Genomic DNA, 25,201 nt, shown 5'->3' on the forward strand with positions numbered 1-25,201 from the left:
TTTGTTCCAGCAATTTATCACCAAAACTTTCTAATTAAAAAAGTTCTTGAATAGAAGAGATATATGCAATATATTCCCCCACAACACTAACTACACGTCTCTTAAAAATTTAAAAGAAAACCTGGGTGAGGTGGTACAAGCCTGTAGTCCTACCAGTACTTGGGAGGCTGAGACAGGAGGATTATAGGTTAAAAGTCTCAGCAACTTATACCCTCAGCAACTTAGGGAAACTCTATTTTGAATTTTTTTTTTAACTTTTAAAAAGGGTATAGCTCTGAGGTAGAGGGCCCCTGAGTTGAATCTCCGGTTAAGAAAGAAAAGAAAAGAAAAGAAAAGAGAAAATCAAAGACAACACACCTGTAATCTCAATATTCGGGAAGCTGAGACAGGAGGATCACAAAGTTTGAGGCCAGTTTCAACAATTTAGCAAAACCCCGTTTCAAAACCTAAAATCAGGCTGGGGGTGTACCTCAGAGGTAGAATGCCCCTGGGTTCAATTCCCTGTACCACCACAAAAAATAAAAAAAGAAAAGAAAAGAAAGAATCTTAAAGACAGCTGGACATTTCTACATAGGAAAACATTTCATCCTCACTCTCCTCCCCCCCCCCTTTGGTATTGGAGATTAAACCCAGGGACATTCTACCTCTGAGCTACACCCGCAGCCCTATTTTTTATTCTTTATTTTGAAACAGGGTCTCACAAAGTTGCTGAGGCTGGCAGAGAACCTGCAGATCCTCCTCTCTCTCAGCTCCCCAAGTACTGGGCTTACAAGAATGCCCCACCACTCCTGGCTCTTTCTTCCCTTTTTCAAATTTAAAGATAACATCTCAACCAGGTACGGTGGTGCATACCTATATAATCCCAGTTCTTGGGAGGGTGAGACAGAAGGAGCACAGGTTCAAGACCAGTCAGCCTCATCAGACTCTCAGCAATTCTGCAAGACCCTGTCTCAAAAAAAAAAAAAAAAAAAAAAAAAAAAAAAAAAAAAGCAGGGCTTGGTGGCACCAGCTTGTAATCCCAGCATTTGGGAGGCTGAGACAAGAGGATCTGGGTTCGCAGACAGCCTCAGCTACTTAGCTAAGCCTTCGCAACTCAGTGAGACCCTGTTTCGAAACTAAAAAGACTAAAAAATAGGATGGGGGTGTAGCTCGGAGGTACTATGCTCCTGGGTACTCCCCCAATACTGTAAAGAAAAGAAGAAAGAAGAACGAAGAAGAGATTCCATCACACTCCTTCAATGACAGCACGGTAGTCATTAGAAAGCAACATTATTCAATGTCAAGTCTCTCCAGGACTGGGCAAACTGCCTAGTCTACTGAGGGTAGGAAGCCAGAGGAGGAGTTCATTAATATAAAAGACTATCATTTCCTCACAACTCCAAGGGAACAATCACAGAAAGCAACTAAAAAATAAAAATAAAAAAATAATAAAAAGATAAAATAGTCTGTAAAACACTGGCCTTGGCAATAATCACTTGCACTAATGCCTTAATAACACCATGTCATAGGGCCTTTCTTCCCTTTTTTTATTTTTCCTGATCAGGGCTGGGGTTGAACCCTGGGTGTCATGTACGCTGGGCAGGCGCTGTGACACTGAACTATACCTCCAGCCCCGTTTATCTTTATAGATTTTTTTCAGCGTTCCGATCTTGCTCTCTGTATGCAAACTGGAGCTGGGCGGGGGACTGAGTGAAAGGGCAAACAAGAGAAACGATGGGCTTTACCCACTAACTTCCCGGAGTTATTTCTCACAGCTCACCACGCCGGGCTACTGCAGAGCGGCAGCGCGCAGGCCGCAGGGTGCGGTGGGGCTCCGCGGCCGCACAGGCCCGCGCGCGGGACACCGACGAGCGCCCGGGGTAAAGTTTAAGTCCGGGGGCGGCAGAGGTGGGCGGTGGCCAAAACAGGCTCCAAAACACGTCATTTTTTAAAACCTCCCTTTCGACTGTAGGTCCTGAAGTTGGGGTACGAATTAAAGGAAGGCCTCGGGGAGAGGGCGACGGGCCGCCGGGCGCAGGCCGGCTCCCCTCCTCCTCCTCCTCCCCCTCGGGCCGCAACGTCCGGGACGTGGGCGACGCCGGCCCGCAAACCCGGCCCGCCCCGCGCCGCCCGGGCCCGGAAGGAGCTGCACTCACCGCAGCGCCGGCGCAGCCGACATCGAAGCGGGGCGGCCGCCCGGAGGCCTCCGCGAACACCAAGCGGCGAGTCCACCGAGGCGCAATGGGCGCCGGGTGCTCCGCTCCGCTCCGCCACCGCGAACCCAAAACCCCCCGCCCCAGCTGGGCCGACGCCGACGCACGGTGACGTCGGCGCGTGGCTCCCGGCAGCCGCCGCGCGAGGGCGTTAGAGAGCCGACGGCCCCGAGCGGATGGAGCGCGTTCCGCTTCCGGAAGGGGAACTTCCGGATGACGTCATGGCGCCGGGAAGAGGCGGGGCGCTTTAAAGGTCAGCCCTTTCCCACAGTCTAGCGGTCTCCCGGGGTCGCAGTTCAGCGGACTCCGCTGGTCTTGAGTCTTGGACAGCCTGAGGAGTCGCCCTTTCCTGCTTGGGTGGTCCACACAGAACTTCCCAGTGTGACCCCTCTTTCGGTCAGCGGTGACTGCGTGTGAGGATGAAGACGGACTGGAGTTTTTTTGCCTTCAGTAAATGGAACCCTTCTTTCTTTCTTTTCAGTACTGGGGATGGAACCCAGGGGCATTCTACCTTATAGCTACACCCCAAGCCCTATTTTTTATACTATATTTTGAAACAGGGTCTCACTAGTAGCTGAGGCTGCCCTGGAAACGCGATCCTGCCCTCAGTCTCCCAAATGCTGGGATTACAAGTGTGTGCCACCACGCCCAGCTGTAACCCTTCTTTCTCAGCATCAACATCCAGCAGCTGGCCTTGTAAATTGGGGGAAAAGGGAACGTGTTGGAAACGTGAAAGCAACAGGTTGGTTTTAAGGAAGAAGCATTTTACAATCCGCCACTGCTTTTTGTTTTTACTTTTAAGCTTTTCGTTTTCTGTTGTGGAGACATGCATAATAAAAGTTTTTTTTTTTTTTTTCCGTTTTGCAAAACCCAGGGGCATTCGATCTCCAGGCTACACCCCCAGCCCTATTTTTTATTCTTTATTTTGAAACAGGGTCTCACTGAGTTGCAAAGGGCCTCACTAAGTAGCTGAGGCTGTCCTCGAACAGAAATCCTCCAGTCTCAGCCTCCCAAATGCTGGGATTACAAACATGCGCTACCACGCCTGGCTAAAGAAGTGTATTTTAAATGCTGATCACTAAGCAACATGAGCCAGGCTGTCCTCCCAATATACTCCAAGTTTTTTTAAAAATAGACTATATATGTATATTTGTATACATACAATTGTGCATGAACCACAGAGGAGGCCACTTATCAAAAAATATAATAGTTAAATGATAGAGCGTTTGTAAATAAGCCTTGATTTTACTAGTCATGAATGTTTAGTCATGAATCTGCCGCCCCTCCCTCCAATAGCTGCCATCAAACAACTTTTTGATGTTTTAATTTATGTTTTGCAACACAGTCTTTATCAATGGAATAAAATACTTTCTTCTCTCAGGGGAACTCCAGGGGCCAAACATTTCAAAAAATTACAAATAACAAGCCGCTTAATTGAGCCACTAGGGGAATTCCGGGACTCAACCATTTCCCATTTCCTGGCCTTGTCATTTCTGCCAGCTAGTCAGTCAGTTATAGTCTGTTCCAATGTAAATAGTGCAAGTTTTGTAATAGTCTGTGATACAGAGAGAAGAAATGCCATTGTTCCCAATCACTAAAAACTTCCAAAAATGTACATAGGCCGTGGTAGTAGTTCGTTATTTAGTTCAAGTTACTATTTCCCTGAGAAAGTTACAGAACATTCCTGATATATATATGGGAAATGTGTACATAGCAAGAATTGTTCGTTCTGGTTTAAAATTGTCTCTTTTAGTTCTGGTCCTGACCAAAATGTAAGATAATGAAAAAAGGAGAAACCCCCAAAAAAGCCATAATGCCCCCCCCCCAAAAAAGTAGGTAATATCATTGAGAGATAATAAAATGTACTTAATCACTTTTAATCTTATATAAATATAGAGTTTATATTGCCAATGTAGAGTTGCTGGGTTTTTTTGTTTTGTTTTGTTTTGTTTTTTTACGGTATTGGGGATAGAACCCAGGGCCATTCTACCTCCAAGCCACACCCCCAGCCCTATTTTATATACTTTATTTTGAAACAGGATCTCACTTGCAAAGGGCCTCACTAAGGGAGTCACGAGTAGCTGACGCTGTCCTCGAACTGCAGTCCTCCCATCTCAGCCTCCCAAATGCTGTGATTACAAGTGTGTACCACCACGCCCTGCTAGTAAATTTTTTAAAAGGCTCTATAGTCTCTGCAGGGGTTGCCATCTTAACATTCTTTATATTTATATAGAAAAAAAGTATTTAGAAGATTCAAGAAAAATATGGTTGAAAGACGTCCTACAAATTTTATATATTAATTTATAGATAAAACCATAGTAATTGAAACACTTTAATATTTTGGTGTATGAAAATAGTTAAAGGAAGCAGATAAAAAAACCCCAAAAGAGACATGTATGTATGTGGAAATTTGATATATCCCATGTGTTACATATTAGTGAGAAAAAGATAACTAGCCAAAAAGTAACACTGTATGATTGATTATTCTAGTGGAAAGTAAATTGGATTATTACCTTAAACTACTGTGTGTGTGTGTGTGTGTGTGTGTGTGTGTGTGTGTGTGTGTGTGTTACTGGGGGTGGAACTCAGGGGCTTTTCTACATCCAGGCTATCCTTCCAGACCTATTTTTTTTGAGGGGTGGTACTGGGGTTCCTGGAAGCCCTTCTACTTCCGGGCTACACTCCCAGACCTATTTTTACATTTTTATTTGGAAACAGGGTCTCCTAAGCCAGCGCGCGGCTGGCTTCGAACCTGTGTGATCCTCCTGTCTCCGCCTCTCAAGGACGGGATTACAAGAGAGCGCCACCATGCCTGGCCTTCCAGACCTATTTTATACTTTATTTGGAAACAGGGTCTCACTAAGTTGCTGAGAGCCTCACTAAGTAGCTAAGGCTGGCTTTGAACCTGTGCAATCCTCCTGTCTCAGCCTCCCAAGCATGGGGATTACAAGTGTGCACCTTTATGCCTGGCATACCTTGAAATATTTTTTAAACTGCTAGATAAAACCTTTTTTTTCAGGTCTGGGGATGGAACCCAAAGGCATTCGACCTCTGAGCTACACCCCCAGCCCTATTTTTTATTCTTCATTTTGAAATAGGGTCTCCCCCAGTACTTGCAAAAGAAGGTAACTATAGATAAGTGGCCTGCAGAGGGCCCTGTGTCCAGATAACCACCTGTAGATAAGATGTTCATAAAGGTCACATCTGGCCTGTAAAAGGCCATGGTTAGTAGCCTGCTCAGAAATTTCCCCCTCTCACCCTCACCTTACCCAACTTCCTGCAGCAACCCCACAATCATTAACAGTCACATTTCAGCTTCTGTAAGCCTGCCTGCTTCCACCCTTTGTCTCAAATCTATAATATGAGAGCTCATGTGGAACTCAGGGGCGAAGTTTTTTTCAGATGTTGTCCTATCGTCAGCCAAATGGTACAGTAAACTTTCTATTTTTCATCCTAATTGGCATTGGGTAAATTATTCCAGATTTATGCAACATAGTTCTAGTATTGCTGCTCTGTTATAAATTAGATTAAGTTTTTTCTGTGCAGCAATTGTATAATGATTTCTTAAATTTTTATATTGTTTATTTTGAAACAGGGTCTCACTGAGTTGCAAAGGGCCTCACTAAATAGCTGAGGCTGTCTGAGAACCACGATCCTCCTGTCTCAGCCTCCTGCGGATGCTGGGGTTACAAGTGTACACTACTATGCTCGGCCTTAGAGTATTTTCCAATACAGATGAAATGTATACTTTCCAGAATATTTAAAATATTTTATGTAAAAATTTTTCAAATACCCCACACTTGGGAGGCTGAGATGATAGGAGGATCATGCAGTTTTGAAGCCAGCCTCAGCTGGCTTAAGACACCCTGTTTCCAAATAAATATAAAATAGGTCTGGGATTGTAGACCGGAGGTAGAAGGCCCCTGGGTTCCATCCCCAGTACCACCAAAATATATATATATATAATTTATATATATTTTTATATATAAATATATATATATATTTATATTTATTTATATATAAGTTATATATATTCAAGTAAACAGAGTCCTAGACATTACAAAGTTGAAAATTTGGGGAATACCGGAACTTCCCTTCCCAACTTTACTTACAGCATCCTAAACATACTTACCATCTGTTAAAAAAAACACTTTATATTTCTGTGGTAAGGCTTTGGTCTTTTTTTATTTATGAAACTCTTTAATCAGGTTTTGGAACTAGAAAGAATCCAATAGCTCACTTTACTTAATCAATTTTATATATGAGTACTACCAAAAGATTTTATAAATATATTGAAAATCTGAACATACGCAATAGCCTTAAAATTTGGTATCTATATCAAAAGTCAGATTTGTAAAAATTACAAATATTATTTAAGGGTTTAATTAGTAAAGTGTAATTGTTTAATGTAAATTAGAATTTCAGCCACTCTAGTTTCAAAAACCAATTATTTAAAAGCTAGGATTGGCCAGGCCTGGTGGTGCATTCCTGTAATTCTAGTACTTGGAAGGCTGAGACAGGAAGATTATAGGTTCAAGGCCAACCTCAGCGACTTGGTGAGGTCTTCATCAACTGAGTAAGCCCCTGTTTCAAAATAAAACATAAAATAGGGCTGAAGGTATAGCTCAGGGGTAGAATGTCCCTCTGTTCAATTCCCAGTAATAACACACACACACACACACACACACACACACACACACACACACACACGATTGTAAGAGTGTTTTTTAAAATGACCCCTGTAGCCGGGCGTGGTGGTGCACGCTTGTAATCCCCGTGCTTGGGAGGCAGAAACAGGAGGATCGCGCAGGTTTGAAGCCAGCCGTGCTGGTTTAGGAGACCCTGTTTCCTAAAAGAAATAAAATAGGTCTGGGAGTGTAGCCCGGAGGTAGACGGGCTTCCAGGAACCCCAGTACTACCAAAAAACAATAAATAAATAAAATTAAAATGACCTCTGTAGCCTGGCGTGGTTGCGCACACTTATAATCCCAGCATTCCAGTGGCTGAAACCAGAGGATTACGGTTCGTGGACAACCTCATCTACTTAGTGAGGCCTTCCGTAACTTAGTAAGACCCTGTTTCAAAATAAAGAATAAAAAATAAGGCAGGGGGTTTAGCTCAGAGGTCGAATGCCCATGGGTTCCATCCCCAGACCCGCAAAAAAAAAAAGAACCCCTGTAAATTGACCCCATATTTCTCCACTTGTTGATGGCAGTCTTGGGGGGAATTTTCAAAAGCTCACATGCCCCAGACCCAGGTTTTTACACATCCACTTGATTTCCCCAGATAGCCATATGTTTAGCCATGTAGAGCCTGCCGGCCGTATACACCCCTTCTCCATGTGCTAGCCAAAGAGATGATGAATCTTGGAGCGATAAAGACTGCAAGCCTCTGTTGTCCTGAGTTCTCTGGCCCAGAGACTGGTGGAATATCCTCTAGACGAGGAAGCCCCTGTCTGGTTCCATCTCCCAGGGAGTTCCCATGCCTTCTTCCCAGTCTGGGCTGTGGCTCTGAAGCTCAGTATCTGGAAGAGCTCCCCTGAGGACTGGCCCTTTGCGTGTACAGAAGCAAGTCCCCAAAGCTTGGTGCATCGCTGCTGACACCTTGTAGCCATGCCGTTTCCTTAATCACCCCCCAAACTATGATCAAATAAATTGTTTGACTTTTTTTTTTTTTTTTTTTTTTTTTGCGGGTCTGGGGATGAAACCCAGGGGCATTCGACCTCCGAGCTACACCCACTGCCCTATTTCTTAATATTTATTTTGAAACAGGGTCTCACTAAGTTGAGGAGGGCCTCACTAAGAAGCTGAGGCTGTCCTCGAATCGCGATCCTCGAGTCTCTGGAATTACAGGCATGTGCCACCACAACCAGCTTGTTTGGCTTTTCTATTATTACCCTATTTTTTGAGGGGATATTGGCATAACCTTTTGTGATGGCAGAAAAGGGGTGGTCACCCCTTTTATATCCCTATACAAAGACCCTGAAGCAAAAAGAATTTGTCAATTTAGAAACCAAAGAATATCAAGGTGGCTGGAAGATAGTGCGCAAGGGGAGAGTGGCAGAAGGCTTTTTAGGGCCACAACAATCTGGTGAGGGGCAGGTACATTGTGCACTTCAAAAAATAATACCACTCGGCTGGGCCTGGTGCCGCACGCTTGTAATCCCCGTGCTTGGGAGGCTGAGACAGGAGGATCACACAAGTTCAAAACCAGCCTCAGATACTTAGTGAGGCTTCAGCAATTTAGTGAGACCCTGTTTCCAAATAAAATATAAAATAGGTCTGAGAATATAGCCCAGAGGTAGAAAGCCCCTGGGTTCCACTCCCAGTACCACCAAAAATAAAAATAAACACTAATACCACTTATTTGTACAGTACAAAATGGAAATTAGCTTCACACAAATCTTGTAGACCAGAGCTGTGTGTGTGTGTGTGGGGGGGGGGTAAGTATAGTATTAAAAAGACCAAAGAATCTTGCTAATCCTCTGGTACTCTTTAAGGGTATTAGTGATGTTTCTAAAATAGTTAATCCCTTAAAGGTCACATCTGGCAGTCTTTCCCGTAATTTACTTAGCACACATCTACAATGTCTACTATGATGTGCAAGAAACCAAAAGGAGATGAAGCCGGGTGTGGTGGTGCACACTTGTAATCCCATTGTTTGGGAGGCTGAGACTGGAGGATCGCGGTTCGAGGACAGCCTCAGTTACTTAGTGAGGCCCTATGCAACTTACTGAGACTCTGTTTCAAAATAAAGAATAAAAATAGGGCAGGGGGTGTAGCTCGGAGGTCAAATGCCCCTGGGTTCCATCCCCGGACCCACGAAAGAAAGAAAGAAAGAAAGAAAGAAAGAAAGAAAGAAAGAAAGAAAGAAAGAAAGAAAGAAAGAAAGAAATTAACCTACTTCAAAGGTCTGAGTTATAATACTTTTTATATATTATATGCTGTGGTTTAAAAAATCTACCCAATTATGGTGACTGAAGACCAGGATGAATGGGAAGTGGTTGGAGGTGATCAAATGAATAAATGCTAATCACATACCCTAAAACAGCCCCTGAACAATGGTCAGCAAACACAGCAAACACAGTTACCATTAACATCTACAGTGGGTTTTTTTTTTCAAACAAAATTTTAATTTAGCTAACACTTAGGGAAAGAATATATTCAAATAAATAAGTTGGTTGTGTTTGCTATTTATTACCCAAGATGAGTGATAAATTAGAGTTTTATGTGGATATGGTGAAGTTCAAATATTAACTGCAGTATGTAGTAAGTACCATATAAAAATACATGTTACAAAAAAGTTATCTAATCTTCAAATATTTAATCTATAGGCAAGCCAAGTCCCCTAAGCAATATTACAATTAACTCAGCCTAGTACTACAGGACACTGGCTAGAAGGTAGCTAGCCATCTGAGCCTTTTAGCAGAGGGGCAAAATTAGTTTCATCTCAAGGAAATAGATTTGTGGATATAATTAAATTAGTTTCACCTCAAGGAAATAGATTTGTGGATATAAAAGGATATGGATTTGTGAATTGGACACGTTGAGTACCAGAAAAGTAATGCAGAGGAAGAAGTCTGCTACACTGACAACACAGAACAGATTTTTTTTAACCAAACAAGCTGTTGGTCCCAAGGGTAGCTAATCAGCCACCTGTCTAAGTCCCAGAATTAATACCAAAGTGGTGTGAACAGAACCGGGGGCTTTTCCCAGTGAGGAAGGCTGGCACCATACTTCCTGAATGAATCAGTGGACACATGATAAGCTCACTTGAGGGGATTGATTTTTGTCTGAGGTATATCCTATCAAACCCTGTAGATTGAAGCCAGGTGCAGTTGACCCTTGTGTCTCCAAGTGTAAGTGAACAGCATCTTCTAGGAAGGATCTAAATGTCAGTTTGACATTCAAGATGTCTTAAGGAGGTATGGAAGGAGTCTGGGAGTGAATGAACTATCCGATATCACAGAAACAAAGTTACTAAGAACAAGAGTAGTCGTTTTTGCTTTATTAAGTTATTCTTCACAGAATTCTTTTCAAAAATACCATGCCCCTAAAAGTCATTTAATAAATATTGAGACTTTCCATGTACAGAACACTAATCAAAACAAGCAGAGAATCCATGTCCCTGGTTCTTAATACAACTTTAAACAGTTAAAATTCTGAAAATTAATCTTTGATATTTAAATATTTCTTCTTTTTCAATGTAAATAATACTGAGATTTTGGTTATTATGTTTGTAGTGCTATCTCTATTTTTATTTTTGCTCCCATAAACAAAAGCCTGTCGTTCTCTTGGTAACTGAAATATATATATACATGTGTGTGTGTATATATATATATATATGTGTGTGTGTGTGTGTGTATGTATATATATTATATGTATATATATTTGTATATATATTTGTATATTTTAAATATATATTTGCATAAACATTTATATAAAGCAAAAATTTTCAAGTTGTAAATAAAATTTTAAAGAAGCCAAATCAGTGTATAAGTTAAAATTATAATAGCTAACTTATTACTTCTAGAGTTTAGATGAAGTTTTGGACCTTTTTCATGAAAGAAATGTACGAACTGTCCCCTTGATTATTCCCCTACAAATAGGACATTTTCTTAGAGAAGGGGCACAATCCTTGCAGACCACTAGGTGGCCACAGGGAATAAACACGATGGACACTTCTTTGTCCATACACACTTTGCATGTTCTCTCTTCTTGTAGTCTCCGCAATTGTTCTTCCAGTGGTAGATCTAAGAAGAAAAAAGAATTCATAAAAGGCATTTTGCTTCTCCTCCAATGAGGAGAAATCAAGACAATAATAACAATGTTTTTTTTTTTTTTTCTGGCTTAAAGTGATAATATCTTTACCTGAAACATCTTCTGGGGGAATGCACTTTATGTCCCCTTGCACTAAGGTAAAAAAAGAAAAAGCATTACTGTAACAAATAATATTTAGCTACAAAATAATATTTTTCAAATAGTTATACTTTGGCCAAATACTCATAATGTTACTGTAATACAAATAGTCTTTTGGTGCAATTAACATTTTTAATTACTCTCAATCATCACAGATTATTTGTAAGAGTACATTTTCAATCAATCTAAAAAGTTCCCCAAAATAATTTTCTTACACTCACCAAATAACTGATTGTATAACTCAGGGTCAGCTTCTTGTAGAGAGGTTTTGAATTCAGTGGCTGCAATATTTCCTTTTACTAAAACAACATCAATTAGTTCTCTTGCTTGTGAAGAAGTCTGTGTTTTCTGCTTAATAATTTCATATTCTTGTTTGCTAATTACTTTGGCAATGAATAGATGATTCAGGATTGGAATTACACAAGTCAAACATCGGAAAAGTGCCATTCTGTTCTTCCGGATTAGTAATAGATCATCTAGAGAAAACAAACACAAACAGGATCAAATTCTTGTCACAAACATCCCTCCCCACCTTCAGATGTAAATGCGTGACAACCGTCTTTAATTCGCAATCAGTAAAGCACTGATGTTGCTTGCTAGGTTTGGGAGTACCTGAACCCTGGTGCCTAACATTAATGCTAATTATAATAGAGACTGACACTGAGCATTGTGTTAAACACTTCACACATATTAACTAATTTCTTCTTCACAGGAGCTTTTTGAAATAGGTACTAATTCTGTAGGGCGTGGTGGTGGTGCATGCTTGTAATCCCCGCACTTAGGAGGTGGAGACAGGAGGATCAAGCAAGCCTCACTGGCTTAAGAGACCCTGTTTAAATTTATATATATATTAGGTCTGGGAGTGTAGCCCAGAGATACAAGGGTTTCCAGAAACCCCAGTACCACCAAAAAAAAAAAAAAATATATATATATATATATATATATATATATATATATATATGTACTAATTCTTTCTTTTTTCTTTTCTTTCTGGTGTGTGTGAGGGGGGGTACTGGGGTTGGAACCCAGGAGCTTTCTACCTCTGGGCTACACTCCCAGCCCTATTTTTTATAATTAATTTGGAAACAGGGTCTCACTAAGTTGCTGAGAGCCTCACTGAGTAGCTGAGGCTGGCTTTGAACCTGTGTGATCCTCCTGTCTCAGCCTCCCAAGCTCTTGGGTTTTACAAGTATGGGCCACCAAGCCTGGCTTTGTTTATTGGTTTTTGTTTTTGTTTGTTTGTTTGGGGTTTGTTTGTTTCTTTTTGTGTTTTTTTTAAGTACTGGGAACTGGATTCAGGGGCATTCTACTTCCAAACTACACCCCTAGTTCTTTTTATTTTGAAACAAAGTCTCACTAAATTACTGAGGGTCTTGCTCAGTTGCTGAGGCTGCGATTCTCCTGTCTCAGCCTCTCACATACTAGAATTACAGATGTTTACCAAGGCTCCTGGCTTAATTCTTTCACTTAACAGATGAGAAAACAGCCACAGTGGGGCAAGTGAATCGCCAGGCCACACAGAACTAGATCAAACTGACGTAGGCTAGCATTATGATCTGTGCCTTTACCTGTTCTGCGATACTGCTAAGCTGTTAAGCAAATAAAACTTAGAATCTAATAAAAATGAAATTTTAATTCAATCTAGTCAAATTGTGGAAAGAAAAAAATAATAAAATTAAAATTTTAAGGTGAAATTTTAATTATTGTCCCAAATCATAGTACTACTACCTAAATATTTTATAGGGGAAGGGGAAAGGCACTACAACAGTATTTTAAACTGTTTCTCAATAGCCACCTTCTATCAGTTCTGTATGATCATCTTATTCTCCTCCAAGATTTGTATCTATTGTTAAAAGATACTATCTTTTGAAGCTGCAGTTTGCTGGAGTAGTGCTTCACGCCTGTAATCCCATCTACAGGCCAAGACATACTATTATGCTAGAATATTAAAACTAATACTAGCCGGGCGTGGTGGCACACGCTTGTAATCCCAGCATTCAGGAGGCTGAGACCTGAGGATCGGTTCACGGCCACCCTCAGCTACTTAGTGAGGCCCTTTGCAACTCAGTGAGACCCGGTTTCAAAATAAAGAATAAAAAGCCGGGCGTGGTGGCGCACGCTTGTAATCCCTGCACTTGGGAGGCAGAGACAGGAGGATCGCGCAGGTTCGAAGCCAGCCGCGCATGCTGGCTTGAGAACCTGTTTCCAAATAAAAAAGTATAAAATAGGTCTGGGAGTGTAGCCCGGAGGTAGAAGGGCTTCCAGGAACCCCAGTACCACAAAAAAGAAAGAAAGAAAGGAAAGAAAGAAAGAAAGAAAGAAAGAAAGAAAGAAAGAAAGAATAAAAAAATGGCAGGGGGTGTACCTCAGAGGTAGGATGCCCCTGGGTTCCATCCCCAGACCCACCAAAAAAAAAAAACTAATACTTATCCTTGATCTCATCCTAATTTATAGCAAAGGTGAGTGAGCAACTAACTGGGATCAAAAATGTGCCACGAGTGGCTGAATACAAAGTCAACTATCTGGAGTAAAAATAAGAATTGAAAGAATATTTTCTCTTCAAATATTTTCCATCTAAGGAATAATTCCAATATATGTATATGTATACATATAACATATGTATATGTGTGTGTATATATATATATATATACACACACACAAGCATTTTCTGGAACTTGATGTTGAACCCAGGTGCATTCTACCTCCAAGCTACAGGTCTACAGGTCTATTTATTTTTTATTTTGAAACAGGGTCTCTAAGAAATCAGATGCTTTCCCTAATATGTGAAAGCTAAGGAGAAATGGGTCCTAGGAGGAACTCTAGATGAAAAAGGAAATCCTATAGAGGAGCAAACAAGACAACCTAAATCAGGGGGGGGAGAAGGAAAATCTCTAAAACACACAATGTACTTAAACATATCGAAGCCGGGCGTGGTGGCGCACGCTTGTAATCCCTGCTCTTGGGAGGCAGAGACAGGAGGATCGCACAGTTTCGAAGCCAGCCGTGCTGGCTTAAGAGACCCTGTTTCCATATAAAAAGTATAAAAATAGGTCTGGGAGTGTAACCCAGAGGTAGAAGGGTTTCCAGGAACCCCAGTACCACCAAAAAAACAAAAAAAAAAAACAAAAAAAAAACAAAAAAAAAAACATATCGAAGGCAACCACTAAACCAAGCAAGGGAAGAAGGGATGGGGAGGGAATGGGATGGGAATTGGTTAGGGGTTAAATCGGTGATGTGAACATGTATGTACACACAAGTTTTTTACCCCAATATGATGTATGAATATAATGCACCAATAAAAAATTAAAAAAAAGAAACAGGGTCTCACTAAGTTGCTGAGGGACCTCCGATAAATTGCTGGAGCTGGCCTCAAACCTGCAATCCTCCTGTCTCAAGGAGGACTGGGATTACAGGCCTGTGCCACCATGCCCAGTTTTCTAATATATTTTTTAATGTGAAGAATTTTTCAGAATTTGAATTCAGAATATTAAACATAAGAAAAATCTGACAGGATTGACGAATATGCTTTCAGTAATTCACATAGAGTGATACTATCTCCTATGGAAAGAGAGACTATATTAATAAAATTTGTACCTGATTCTTTTTCCTCCATTGCTCTTTTTTTCGCCTCTTCCCTCATTTCATCTTTTGCTTTAAGCAAATCTGATATAAGTTCACTGATTGTTGTATAATTCTCTCCGGTGGACAGGATTTTACTCTGAACTGCCTGCTTCACTAGGCTTCTATCCAAGCCCATTTCCAAAACAGATTGAACCACGGGTGTATCCATCATGACTGCATCTTCAGGATGGTTTTCCCCAGGTCCAAAATGAACAGCTATGGGGAGCAAAGGATGTAGCACATTAGGACAGTCTGTATTTTTTAATTGAAAGTTACTTTAATCTCAAAAACACGAAACCCAGAAAATGCATAGGCATGATTTTGTATGGGCTTTGTTAAATTTAAAATGATATATCTGTTCAATTACCAAAATAAGAATGTAGAATATTATATTTAGATACCAAATACATGTTATCTGATCTAACTGGACACGCATATAAGAGCAGGACAACCTGTTGGTCCTAAGGACTGCTAATTACCTAACTTTCTATGTCCCATAATTAACACCAAACTAATTCATGCTTTGGTAAGCATCTGATGCTGTATTACTGTGCTCAGATATTTTCTTTTTTCTTTTTTGGTCTGGGATGGGCAGAAGACAAATACATATCCATGGGTAGGATAGGTTCATACTCTCATGCACTCCCACTTCAGAAATTATTTTCCTCACCAAACCCTCTTCTCCTCCCCGTGTACTGTCCATGTCTCTAAGATTATTAGCTCATGGGAATGGGAGTCATGCCCATCCTATTTTTCATTCATTGATCAAGACAGTAAATACATAATAAATATTTATCAAATTGAACACTAGAAAACGAAGTAGAAGTAGTTGTTCAAATATTTGTTCCCTTCCCTCTCTGAGGCTTGGGGTCCCTACTGAAGGATAGGAATAATATTTTATACTCTCTCCACTTCACAGGACACCTGTTCCCACTGGTCCAAGAACAGTGTTAGGCTAGATATATGAGTTTTGATAAAATTACAGATGCCCCAGGATGTGGGTGTTGCTCAGTGGAAGAGTGTATACTTAGCGTGCCCCCATACCTTGGACTCAATCCCTAGCACCATCAAAACAAAACATCAACAGCTACAAAACAACTACTGATACCCAGTTCCCACCCTTAGATATTCTGATTCAATTCAATAGGCTTGAAGCATGAAGTGGAAATATACCTTATTTTTTAAGTTCTCCAGGTAACCTTGCTGTAGTCTCGGAAATACTAACAAAATATAGTTGGAAATGTACAACAAATTTTAAGTCAATATAAATGTACATTATTATTATTATCACCTTTCGATATCATATTTAATAATATCAAATGTCTAACAATATTAAATGCTTCTATCTCCATGCAGCAATTATCATTATACATACTTGGTGGCTCTACATTTTCATCTTCTGGAGGGTCTGATGTAGACAAAAGCTACAGGAAAAAAATCATAAGTTAAAACACAAACTTTATTCTGCCCATTGCAAAAAAATGAGTCAATAGACCTATTTTATTCATTTTATTGCAAACTGACTTGCTTACTGGAAAAATAATTTTTTAAATCACAAGCAGTATTTTACGTTTACCTTGGCCATAAACCAACAGAATTATGTGTTCATGCTAATAAGTAAAATCCATTTTTAGGAAAACAGAAAAAGGACTACAGGTTTTCAGAGAAAACTATGAGAAAATATATTTGCCTTTTTGTGGGGGGGGGAATACAGGGGATTGAACCTGGGGCAGTCTTTACCTCTGAGCTACACCCCCAGCCCTATTTTACTTATTTATTTATTTATTTTTAATTTATTTTTTGTGGTACTGGGAATGGAACCCAGGGGCATTCTACCTTGGAGCTATACCCCAACCCCTATTTTTTATTCTTTATTTTGAAACAGGGTCTCACTGAGTTGCAAAGGGCCTCACTAAGTAGTAGCTGAGGCTGTCTACAAACTGCAATCCTCCTGTCTCAACCTCCCAAATGCTGGGATAATAAGCGTGCACCACCATGCCCGGCTTATTTTTTATTTTTAAACAGAACTTTCACTGAGTTGCTGAAGCTGGCCTCGAATCTATAATCCTCTTATCTCAGCCTCCCAAATCCTGGGATTACAGACATGTAACATTACATTAATTTATTACAACTTGATTGGAGAAATTATTAGAGGAAGATAACACCTATTATTTTGCAAGAAGCTATTTTTTTTCTCTAGAAGGTATTTTTAATACCTTCTAGGCTCATGTCAAGTTTTATGGGGAAAATATTTTTAAAACAACTCTTATCTTTTCACTAGAATACCACTCTATAGTTATCAGAAAATAATTTTTCTGTTGGGAGTCAGTGATTTAAAAAAAAATCTTCCTTACCTGTTCAAGCAGGTGAGGGTAATTGGCTTGAACTTGATTCACAAATTCAGGTCCTTTAACTCTTATCAAGTACTCACATCTCAAAGGAAACAAAATAGAATTGGAAGGGTTACTTTATAAAAGCTAAATGAAAATTTAATAATATAAATTTCTCATCTCCAAGTGTTTATTCCATTTAAAATTCGGTTAAGTGCCACAAATCAAAGACTTATTTGATATCAATGATTCTAAACTTCAAGTTAAGAGAATAAATAAGTCTTAGCACAGTGGGAACTAATTCTATTATATTTCTTTCTCATAAAAAATGTTTTTTAAACTAACCTACAAGTGTCCTATAGTAGGATTCATATTTTTTGCATGTGGATGTTTTAAATTTGTTTTTAAGATGCTGTTTATCATGGTTAACATAAATATAATTATATACTAGTCCTTTTTTAATATGATTTGGATACATTATTATTATTATTATTATTATTATTATTATTATTATTATTGCAGTGCTGGGGATCAAACCCTCGGCCTCATCCATGAGAGGCAAGCACTCTACTACTGAACTATACCTCCAGCCCCCAAATTAATTTTATTATTTTATATTTTCCAGGATATATCATGCTTTAGTTAATTTTGAAAAGCCCTGAATGTTTACCTGAATTTGGGCAGAGCTAATCTAGCCTTTAGCAGTAGACTGGTAACTATTTCCAGTGAGCATAAACATACCTATAACCATTCCCCCACTCATTTAGCACACGGGGAGTGGGAAGAGATGTTTCAGTGAAGAGCAAGTTGTCGTGTGCAGTGGGTGGTAAGTGGTACCCTGCTGAGGTGGAAGATGATAAGGGACAGCACCTGTCATCCTACTGCAGTCAAGTAAGGCTCTCTCCACTCAGACCTCCTTGCTGCTCTCCTCAATTATTTTAAAATCCTTAAAATCACCCTGATGCACGACATTAAAAAATCAGAGAACATGATGACAGACAGAACTGCTGTGTGCGTGTACGTCAGCATCACTATGAACTACATTATCATGTGAGACTCTAAGACTGTATTGCTATAATAAAAATATTTAAAAAAAGAAAGTTCTCTGAGTAAGGACTCCTGCTTTCTCCGTGTAAAAGCTGAGGATAAACAAAGAAAGACAAGAAAGAATGAGGACACTGAACACATTTTCCAATGTCAGATACTCAAAAGTTTGCAAATCCTTGTAATATGCATCCAGTGTGTGACTATTTTAATAAGTATGTGTTATTTTGAAATATATATGTGTGTGTGTGTACATAATTCTAAAAAAAATTCTAAATCCATTCCTTGTTTGCCTTCATCAAAACCTTATAAGTAATTCTTTTGCTAAGGAAACCATCCTAAACTTGTTCAGAAAAGTGGTTTTGAAGCCAAGAATAATGTAACAGGCGATTGTAAGGTAAGCAGTTACAACCCATTTCATGATAATCACCAATGCGCACAGGAAATGTCAAAACCATTACCTTGGGAACCACTTGGCATGTTCCACCCAAGGATCGTCTCCCAGTTCCCAGCACCTCAGTCCACCGTCACAGCAAAAGCACTTGACATCATCACTGTTACCTAAGGTTAATTGTAGACCAGAATTTAGGAATGCATATCATCTACCTACTAAAATGTGTAAGATAAAATATGTTACATACTAGAATAAAATGTGTAAGATAAAATATGTTGCATACTAAAATAAAATGTATAAGATAAAACACAATAATTTTTGAAATTATCAGATGAAATTTCTTACCTACATAATAAAAACCCGCACTTGCAAGTTGGCTGGGGTGAACTGGAACACTGGAAGGCCAGTCGAAGAACGTCCTCTCTCGGGAAGCCTGCGTCTGCATGCTCAGATTAGAAACGGTGTACCCTGAAGCGTACTGAGGGTGGCGATTCACAAACGGGCAGGTAGGAAAATGTCTCAGGTGTTCTGACATAGGGTCGTCCTTTGGCTCCCAGTTGCTCAGTTTCCCACCACAGGCAAAGCAAGCCACTCTGTCTCCAGGGCCTATGTAGTAAAAACCTGCTTTGGCCAGATCTATTGGTGACAGAAAAGTCAATGGCCACGTTTGAAAAGTGAGTAATCTGGACTTTTCTGTAGTCATTGCACAATTGTGGGAATTTGTCTTCAAGGCAGAAAAATCTTGATTAGCTCTGAAGTTTGCAGGATCTGATGGAAAGCTTGAATAAGAGCCACTGAAATATCCGCTGTTTTCCAAACTTGGAAATAATGAGTGCAAGGAATTTGTTCCTGAAGAAGAAGAAGGTAGAGAGGTAGCTCCCCAATGGCTAGCTGAATTTAGAGTCTGAGCAAAGCTGCAACTAGGATACAACTTTTTATGTTTTGCAATGGGATTATCTCCTTGTTTCCAGTTGTCCAGCATCAGGCCGCAGCAGAAGCACTTGACCTTATCTTTCTCGCCAGTGTAATAGAAACCAGCACGAGCAAGGCTCCTTTCAGAGATGGGAACCCCAGCGGGGAAAGTCGAGTACGTGGACATGCGGTAGAGTTCACAAGACATGTCGTACTTCAACTGAAATGTGTGAGTGCTTTTCACCAAATTTGATGAGATGTGTTGTATGTTCATAGTGAGATGGATGGGAAGGAAAAGGGACCAGCCTTTCTCTGGGAGGTAGTTTTGTGCATGGATTTTGATCAATTTTACTTCTAGGCTGAGCACCTAAAATGAGAATTTGTTCATCCATTCTTCTGTGCATTTAGGGTTTCAGCATGGTGAAATTCCAAACCCTACACTTTAAGGGACAATTATGCACAATAGCACCTTTGTGTAATCTTTATACATATAATGTAAATATGATGTTACACAGTAACCTATGATGAAAATTAAAAGCCTTCCATAGAAGCATAAAACAGTTTAGGTTATCAGGAGACCATTTAGTGTCCATTTAATTTAGAGATGGGGCTAGGGATATAGCTGAGGGTTGGGGCAGATTGTTTGCCTAGCGTGCACAAGGCCCTGCATTCTATCTCCAACACACACACATACACACACACACACACACACACACACACACACACACACACAACTTAGATATGAATACAAAATAGTAAATCTCTTAAAGATCTTTTTAAATTTTGTGTCCTTCAAAGAACTAACATAGTAGAATTATTGAGCTGGTCACCTGCTCAAAACATTGTGCTGGGGTGGGGGTCTTGGGCACATCATACATGAACTCTGCACTGAAATAAACCCTCAGCTCTGACCTATTGTTTTACTAATAGTCCCTAGAGCCAACACTTAATCTTACCTAATAATAAATTTGATTTTAAGAAACCACGAAAAGTCATAAAATACCAAGTCTATATAGACTGAGGTGGATCATCAAATTGTATAAATTTGCTTTTGGTCAAAAATTATCTCACAGTTTCTTGAACCAGAATTTCTCATAACCAAAAAATATAAATTTAATAAATTTTGAAACTTTCTCAAAATTTAGAATTTCTCAATGATGACTTCCTAACCACTAGAAAATAGCTTTCATGTCAATAATTCCAGAACTGACCAATAAACATACATGGTATGTGCAAGCCTGGCTTCCTGGAGCTCCCAGGTGTTGGGTTTTCTACTGTGGACTTCAGTGTTCGCTTTCCAAGTAGCAGGAAAAACCACAGAGTTTGTTTCCAGTGATTATCGCCCTCAAAATAAATTATTATGTCTACTTCATTATTCCTTTCTATGGTCCAAAAATTTTGCATATTGCTATAAAATTTTCCTCGTCTTTTTATAAAATTTCCTCCTGAAAAATCTTGTATATTTACCAAAATGTAACCATTTTCTCTTCACTCTAACTCTCAGATATAACATCCTATTTGAATGAACTCAATTTTAGACCTAAATCTTAGACTTTAAAAAAACAATGGCCTTGTAAGTGATGGGTAACTTCTTCATTCCTCATTCTTTTCTTTTCTACTTCTTCTAAAATTGTTCTCACAAAAAAGTTTTGTTCTTGACATTCTTGGTCATTGTGGAAATCATTTACTGTGTCAAAGGTTTCATTTGCATATTTCCCTAGTCAAAGGTTGAATATTAGCTCTTTGTTCTGGATAACAGTCACTCATTTTTTAATGTTTTTCAAACACAGGTACTTCTTCCTATTCTACACAGCAACTGGGGGAGACTGCCTCACCAGCTTTGAAAAGAATGCTTCAGCAGTATCCCCAGCTACAATCAATTCTTTTCTTCCACAAGTCAAATTCAAAATCAAAATCATTCTAGTTACATCTCACATGATTCAATTTTTTAATTAATATTCTTTGGATACTAGGCTAAGTCCAGTTAACTATTAATTTGTTTATTCATGTACAAAACTACCTCCCGAGATTAGACTGGGTCCCTTTTAAGGGTTTTAAGCCTCCATTTTAAAATGTTTGATTTATAAGAAGAAACTGGGGGAAAAGCTATATGTAGTAGTTTGTGTCCTTTGTAAACCTGTTTAAAAGAGAGAGAGAAAGAGAGTTTTAAAAGTCAAACAATTCATAGATGTGACACAATCATCTTTTTCTTAAAATATTTTCTCTAAAATAGACCACTAATGTATACCCAGCATACCCAAAGCTCTGAAGTTCAGTCCCCAGCACCACAAAAATAAAGCAAAGGGGAAAAAAATGAAAAGTAAAACTGCTATACTAGACACCATAGAAGCTAAGAAATTTACATGAAGGTCAGAAGTCTCAAATTAGTGGCAAGTAGACTGTTAGGCTTGGCTTAGGTGAAATTTAATTATAGCATTTTGCTACTTTTAAATAATTTATACTTAAGTTATAAACTTGCAAAAATTAAAATACAGAATTTTTGCATTCTCTGTACTTAGTGTTCCCGAGATTAAACTCTTATATAATCATGGTACAGTGATAGCAAACAGAAAATTAACATTGATACAACACTATTCATTAATTCACCTGCCTTATTTGGATTTCACCAATTTTCCAGAGAAGTTTATTTTGGACCACAATATTTAAAAATCTTATAATTGCAGCCAGGCATGGTGGCACACGCTTGTAATCCCAGCATCAGGGAGGCTGAGACCAGAGGATCACCGTTTCTGACAGCCTTAACTACTTAGTGAGGCCCTCTGCAATGTAGTGAGACCCTGTTTCAAAATAAAGAATAAAAAATAGGGCAGGGGGTGTAGCTCGGAGGTCAAATGCCTCTGGGTTCCACCCCCAGATCTGTTAAATAAATAAATATCTTTTAATTGCCAACATTTTAAAAAATGTATGAGATTTTCCAGAATATTCTAGATTCCAGGCTTCTCTTGAACAGTTAGAAGATCTGGCGACAAGGGGCCTACATCCTCTATGGTGATGACAGAGCCTTCCAGCAGCTGTTCCCAGTACAGAGGGCAGGCGCCCTCCACCTGGCCACGGGACTTTGACTCCTGATGGAGACACTGCCACGGAACTGGCACCATTGCGCCTCTTACAGCAGTTATGAAGAGAATGAAACTGTTGTGATAACTGTGTCTATCAAAAGTAGCAAAAATGAAAGGTTGATGAAGAAGAAGGCATGTTTTGTGAAAAATGAAAGAACCATACCTTATTTCTTTGTGGAAAAGAAGACTGTTCTTTCATGTCAACTATGGAAATAGAGTATGCTTTTGTTTCAAAGAGCCACACAGTTCTCACTTATATCCATCGCCAGGGTTTTGCATGCCCTTGAGTTTGCAAACCCCTCCCACAGATCCTACCTTATAAAAGCATGGCATCTACTGGTGGGAATGTAGACAACAGTAGACATACAAGATGTGAACCCCGGATCAATTCAACCTCTGTCTTAACTGTTTCCATCACCTCACTTAGGTGTCTGGATGCTGCCAGACACGCTCTGCAGTGGGGAAGGCTGGGCCCGGCACCACTCAGACTGCTCCTTGGTCGTTAGCAATTGTGCATTGCAGTAGTCGGCAACCTGGCCCGCTGTCCTAGCCAGCTCTTCCAATTCTTTGGTAACTTCTTCAAGTTGCTGTTTTATTTTTGCTTTTTTTTCTTTTCTTTTCTTGGTACTGAGGATGAAACCCAGGAGCATTCTCCCTACAAGCTACACCCCCAGCCCTTTCTATTTTCTATTTTGAAACAGGGTCTCGCAAAGTTGTTGAGGGTTTCACTAAGTTGCTGAAACTGACCTCGAACCTGCAATCCTCCTATCTCAGCCTCCCAAATACTGGAATTACAGGCATGTAGCACCATGCTGGACTACCTTTCTCAAATTTCTCCACTCATTTTCACCCCATTGCTATTTCTCAAAGAAAAGAAGCACCATGGAGCAGAACCCTTCCCCTTTCTCCTCTCCATGCTTCTTGGCACACGGCCCACTTGCTGCCCCAGTGAGGATCTGTTCCGTGTAGGATCCCCCTCTCCCCTACTGTCTTAGAATTATTACTCCCCACATGTCTCCCCTCACTTCAGCTCCCAGTCTCTAATGGCCATCTCATTCCAGATGAGAGTCATCCTGAAGTCTATTTCAGCTTTCAAATGAAAGAAAACAAACCCCCAAATCCTCTTTCACCCCCATTCTTCACTCCAGCCACTCCCCTGTGCCTTTCTCTTCCTTCACATCCAAGCAAACTGAGCACCCCCCCTCCCGTGTACTCCTCACACCAGCCCCACTTACAAAGACTCTCGGCACTAACGCTTGGCTTTCTTACCAAAACCCACGGAAAGTTTTGCACCAGACACCGGGACCCACTTCCTCTTACAAATGCCCTGTTCCCTTGGCTTCTCTTAGGATTCCTCTTTTCTTCTTAGTGGCGCCTTCTCAGATGGGCTCAGGCCCCAGACACTTTTCTGTTTACTGTACCACTTCTGGTGAGCAAACTCCCAATTCCAGAGCTATCCGTGACCCCACCCTCTCTGGCACTCAGCATATCTATCTCTCTAGTACTGGAAGGTAAATTGTGTGTGTGTGTGTGTGTGTGTGTGTGTGTGTGTGTTCTCTGCCTCACCCTAGACTTTGATCTCCTTCAAAACAAGAACTTATGTTGGGTTTCTGTACCCCAGCTCTCCAGCCTACAAAGTCCACAGGACTTTATGTATAATATAGACATTGGTGTGTGTGTGTGTGTGTGTGTGTGTGTTCTCTGCCTCACCCTAGACTTTGATCTCCTTCAAAACAAGAACTTATGTTGGGTTTCTGTACCCCAGCTCTCCAGCCTACAAAGTCCAAAGGACTTTATGTATAATATAGACATTGGTGTGTGTGTGTGTGTGTGTGTGTGTGTGTGTGTGTGTGTTGCTGGGGATTGAACCCATGTCATTGCACATGCTAGACAATCTACGACTGAGCCATAGACTGAGCCATGTAACTGACCAACACTGAAACATTTTGTTGAAGTAAATGTTAGCAAACTTGACTGAGCCCTGTATGGCCCCAGTACCCTCATTTGCATGGTATTAAGGGCATTAACTCTATGCCTATGATTGCTAACTCTGCTTAGTGATGATTCAGTATCAGGCTTTGGAGTCAGGTATCTTGAATTCTCAATGAAAATTAGTTCCCTTTCACTTGGAGAATGTAAGTCCCCATGAGCTTCAGTGTCTTCATTGGCAAATGAAGATAATTATGTCACCTGTTTCTTAAGATTGTCATAATTAAACTAGGCATGATGGCCCAACCCTGTAACCCAATACTTGGTGAGATAAAAGGATTGTAGATTTGAAGCCAGACTGAGCAATTTAGCAATACCCTGTTTCAAAATTAAAAAAAAAAAATAGGGCTGGGGCTAAAGCTCAGAGGAAGAATGTCTCTAAGTTCAACCTTGGGTACAAAATAATTGTCATAATAAGACATAAAAATACATGTAAAATCCAGGCACAGTGGCACATGCCTTAATCCCAGTACTCGGGAAGCTAGTTAAGGAGGATATTAGGTTTGAGTCCAGCCTCAGCAATTTAGCGAGACTTTGTTTCAAAAAAAAAATAAAATAGGGCTGGGGGTGAAGCTCAGAGCTAGAACATCCCTGGGTCCAATTCCCTGTGCCACAAAAACAAACAAACAAAAAACCCTGTGAAGTCTTCAGAGGGAAACCTAGCAAACAGTAGGTAGCAACATTTAATACTGGCAAGGAATACTAAGTTAATATTGTAGTT

At 40.1% G+C, this 25,201-nt stretch overlaps 1 protein-coding gene across 1 annotated transcript; it reads right to left on the minus strand.

The window, feature by feature from the left end:
• Positions 1–10,750: 10,750 nt before the first annotated feature.
• LOC308278123 (baculoviral IAP repeat-containing protein 3-like) lies at positions 10,751–19,815 on the minus strand (the record flags this gene model as incomplete). The annotated part of the gene is given in 10 exon segments (XM_080717748.1): positions 10,751–10,944; positions 11,063–11,104; positions 11,332–11,586; positions 14,705–14,947; positions 16,107–16,155; positions 17,086–17,164; positions 18,567–18,666; positions 18,845–19,729; positions 19,732–19,752; positions 19,755–19,815. Coding segments are annotated over 10 exon segments (1,929 nt in total).
• Between the last annotated feature and the right edge of the window lie 5,386 nt (positions 19,816–25,201).

This window comes from Muscardinus avellanarius, assembly GCF_963383645.1.
Source record: "Muscardinus avellanarius genome assembly, chromosome: 1".
Classification (NCBI taxonomy): domain Eukaryota; kingdom Metazoa; phylum Chordata; class Mammalia; order Rodentia; family Gliridae; genus Muscardinus; species Muscardinus avellanarius.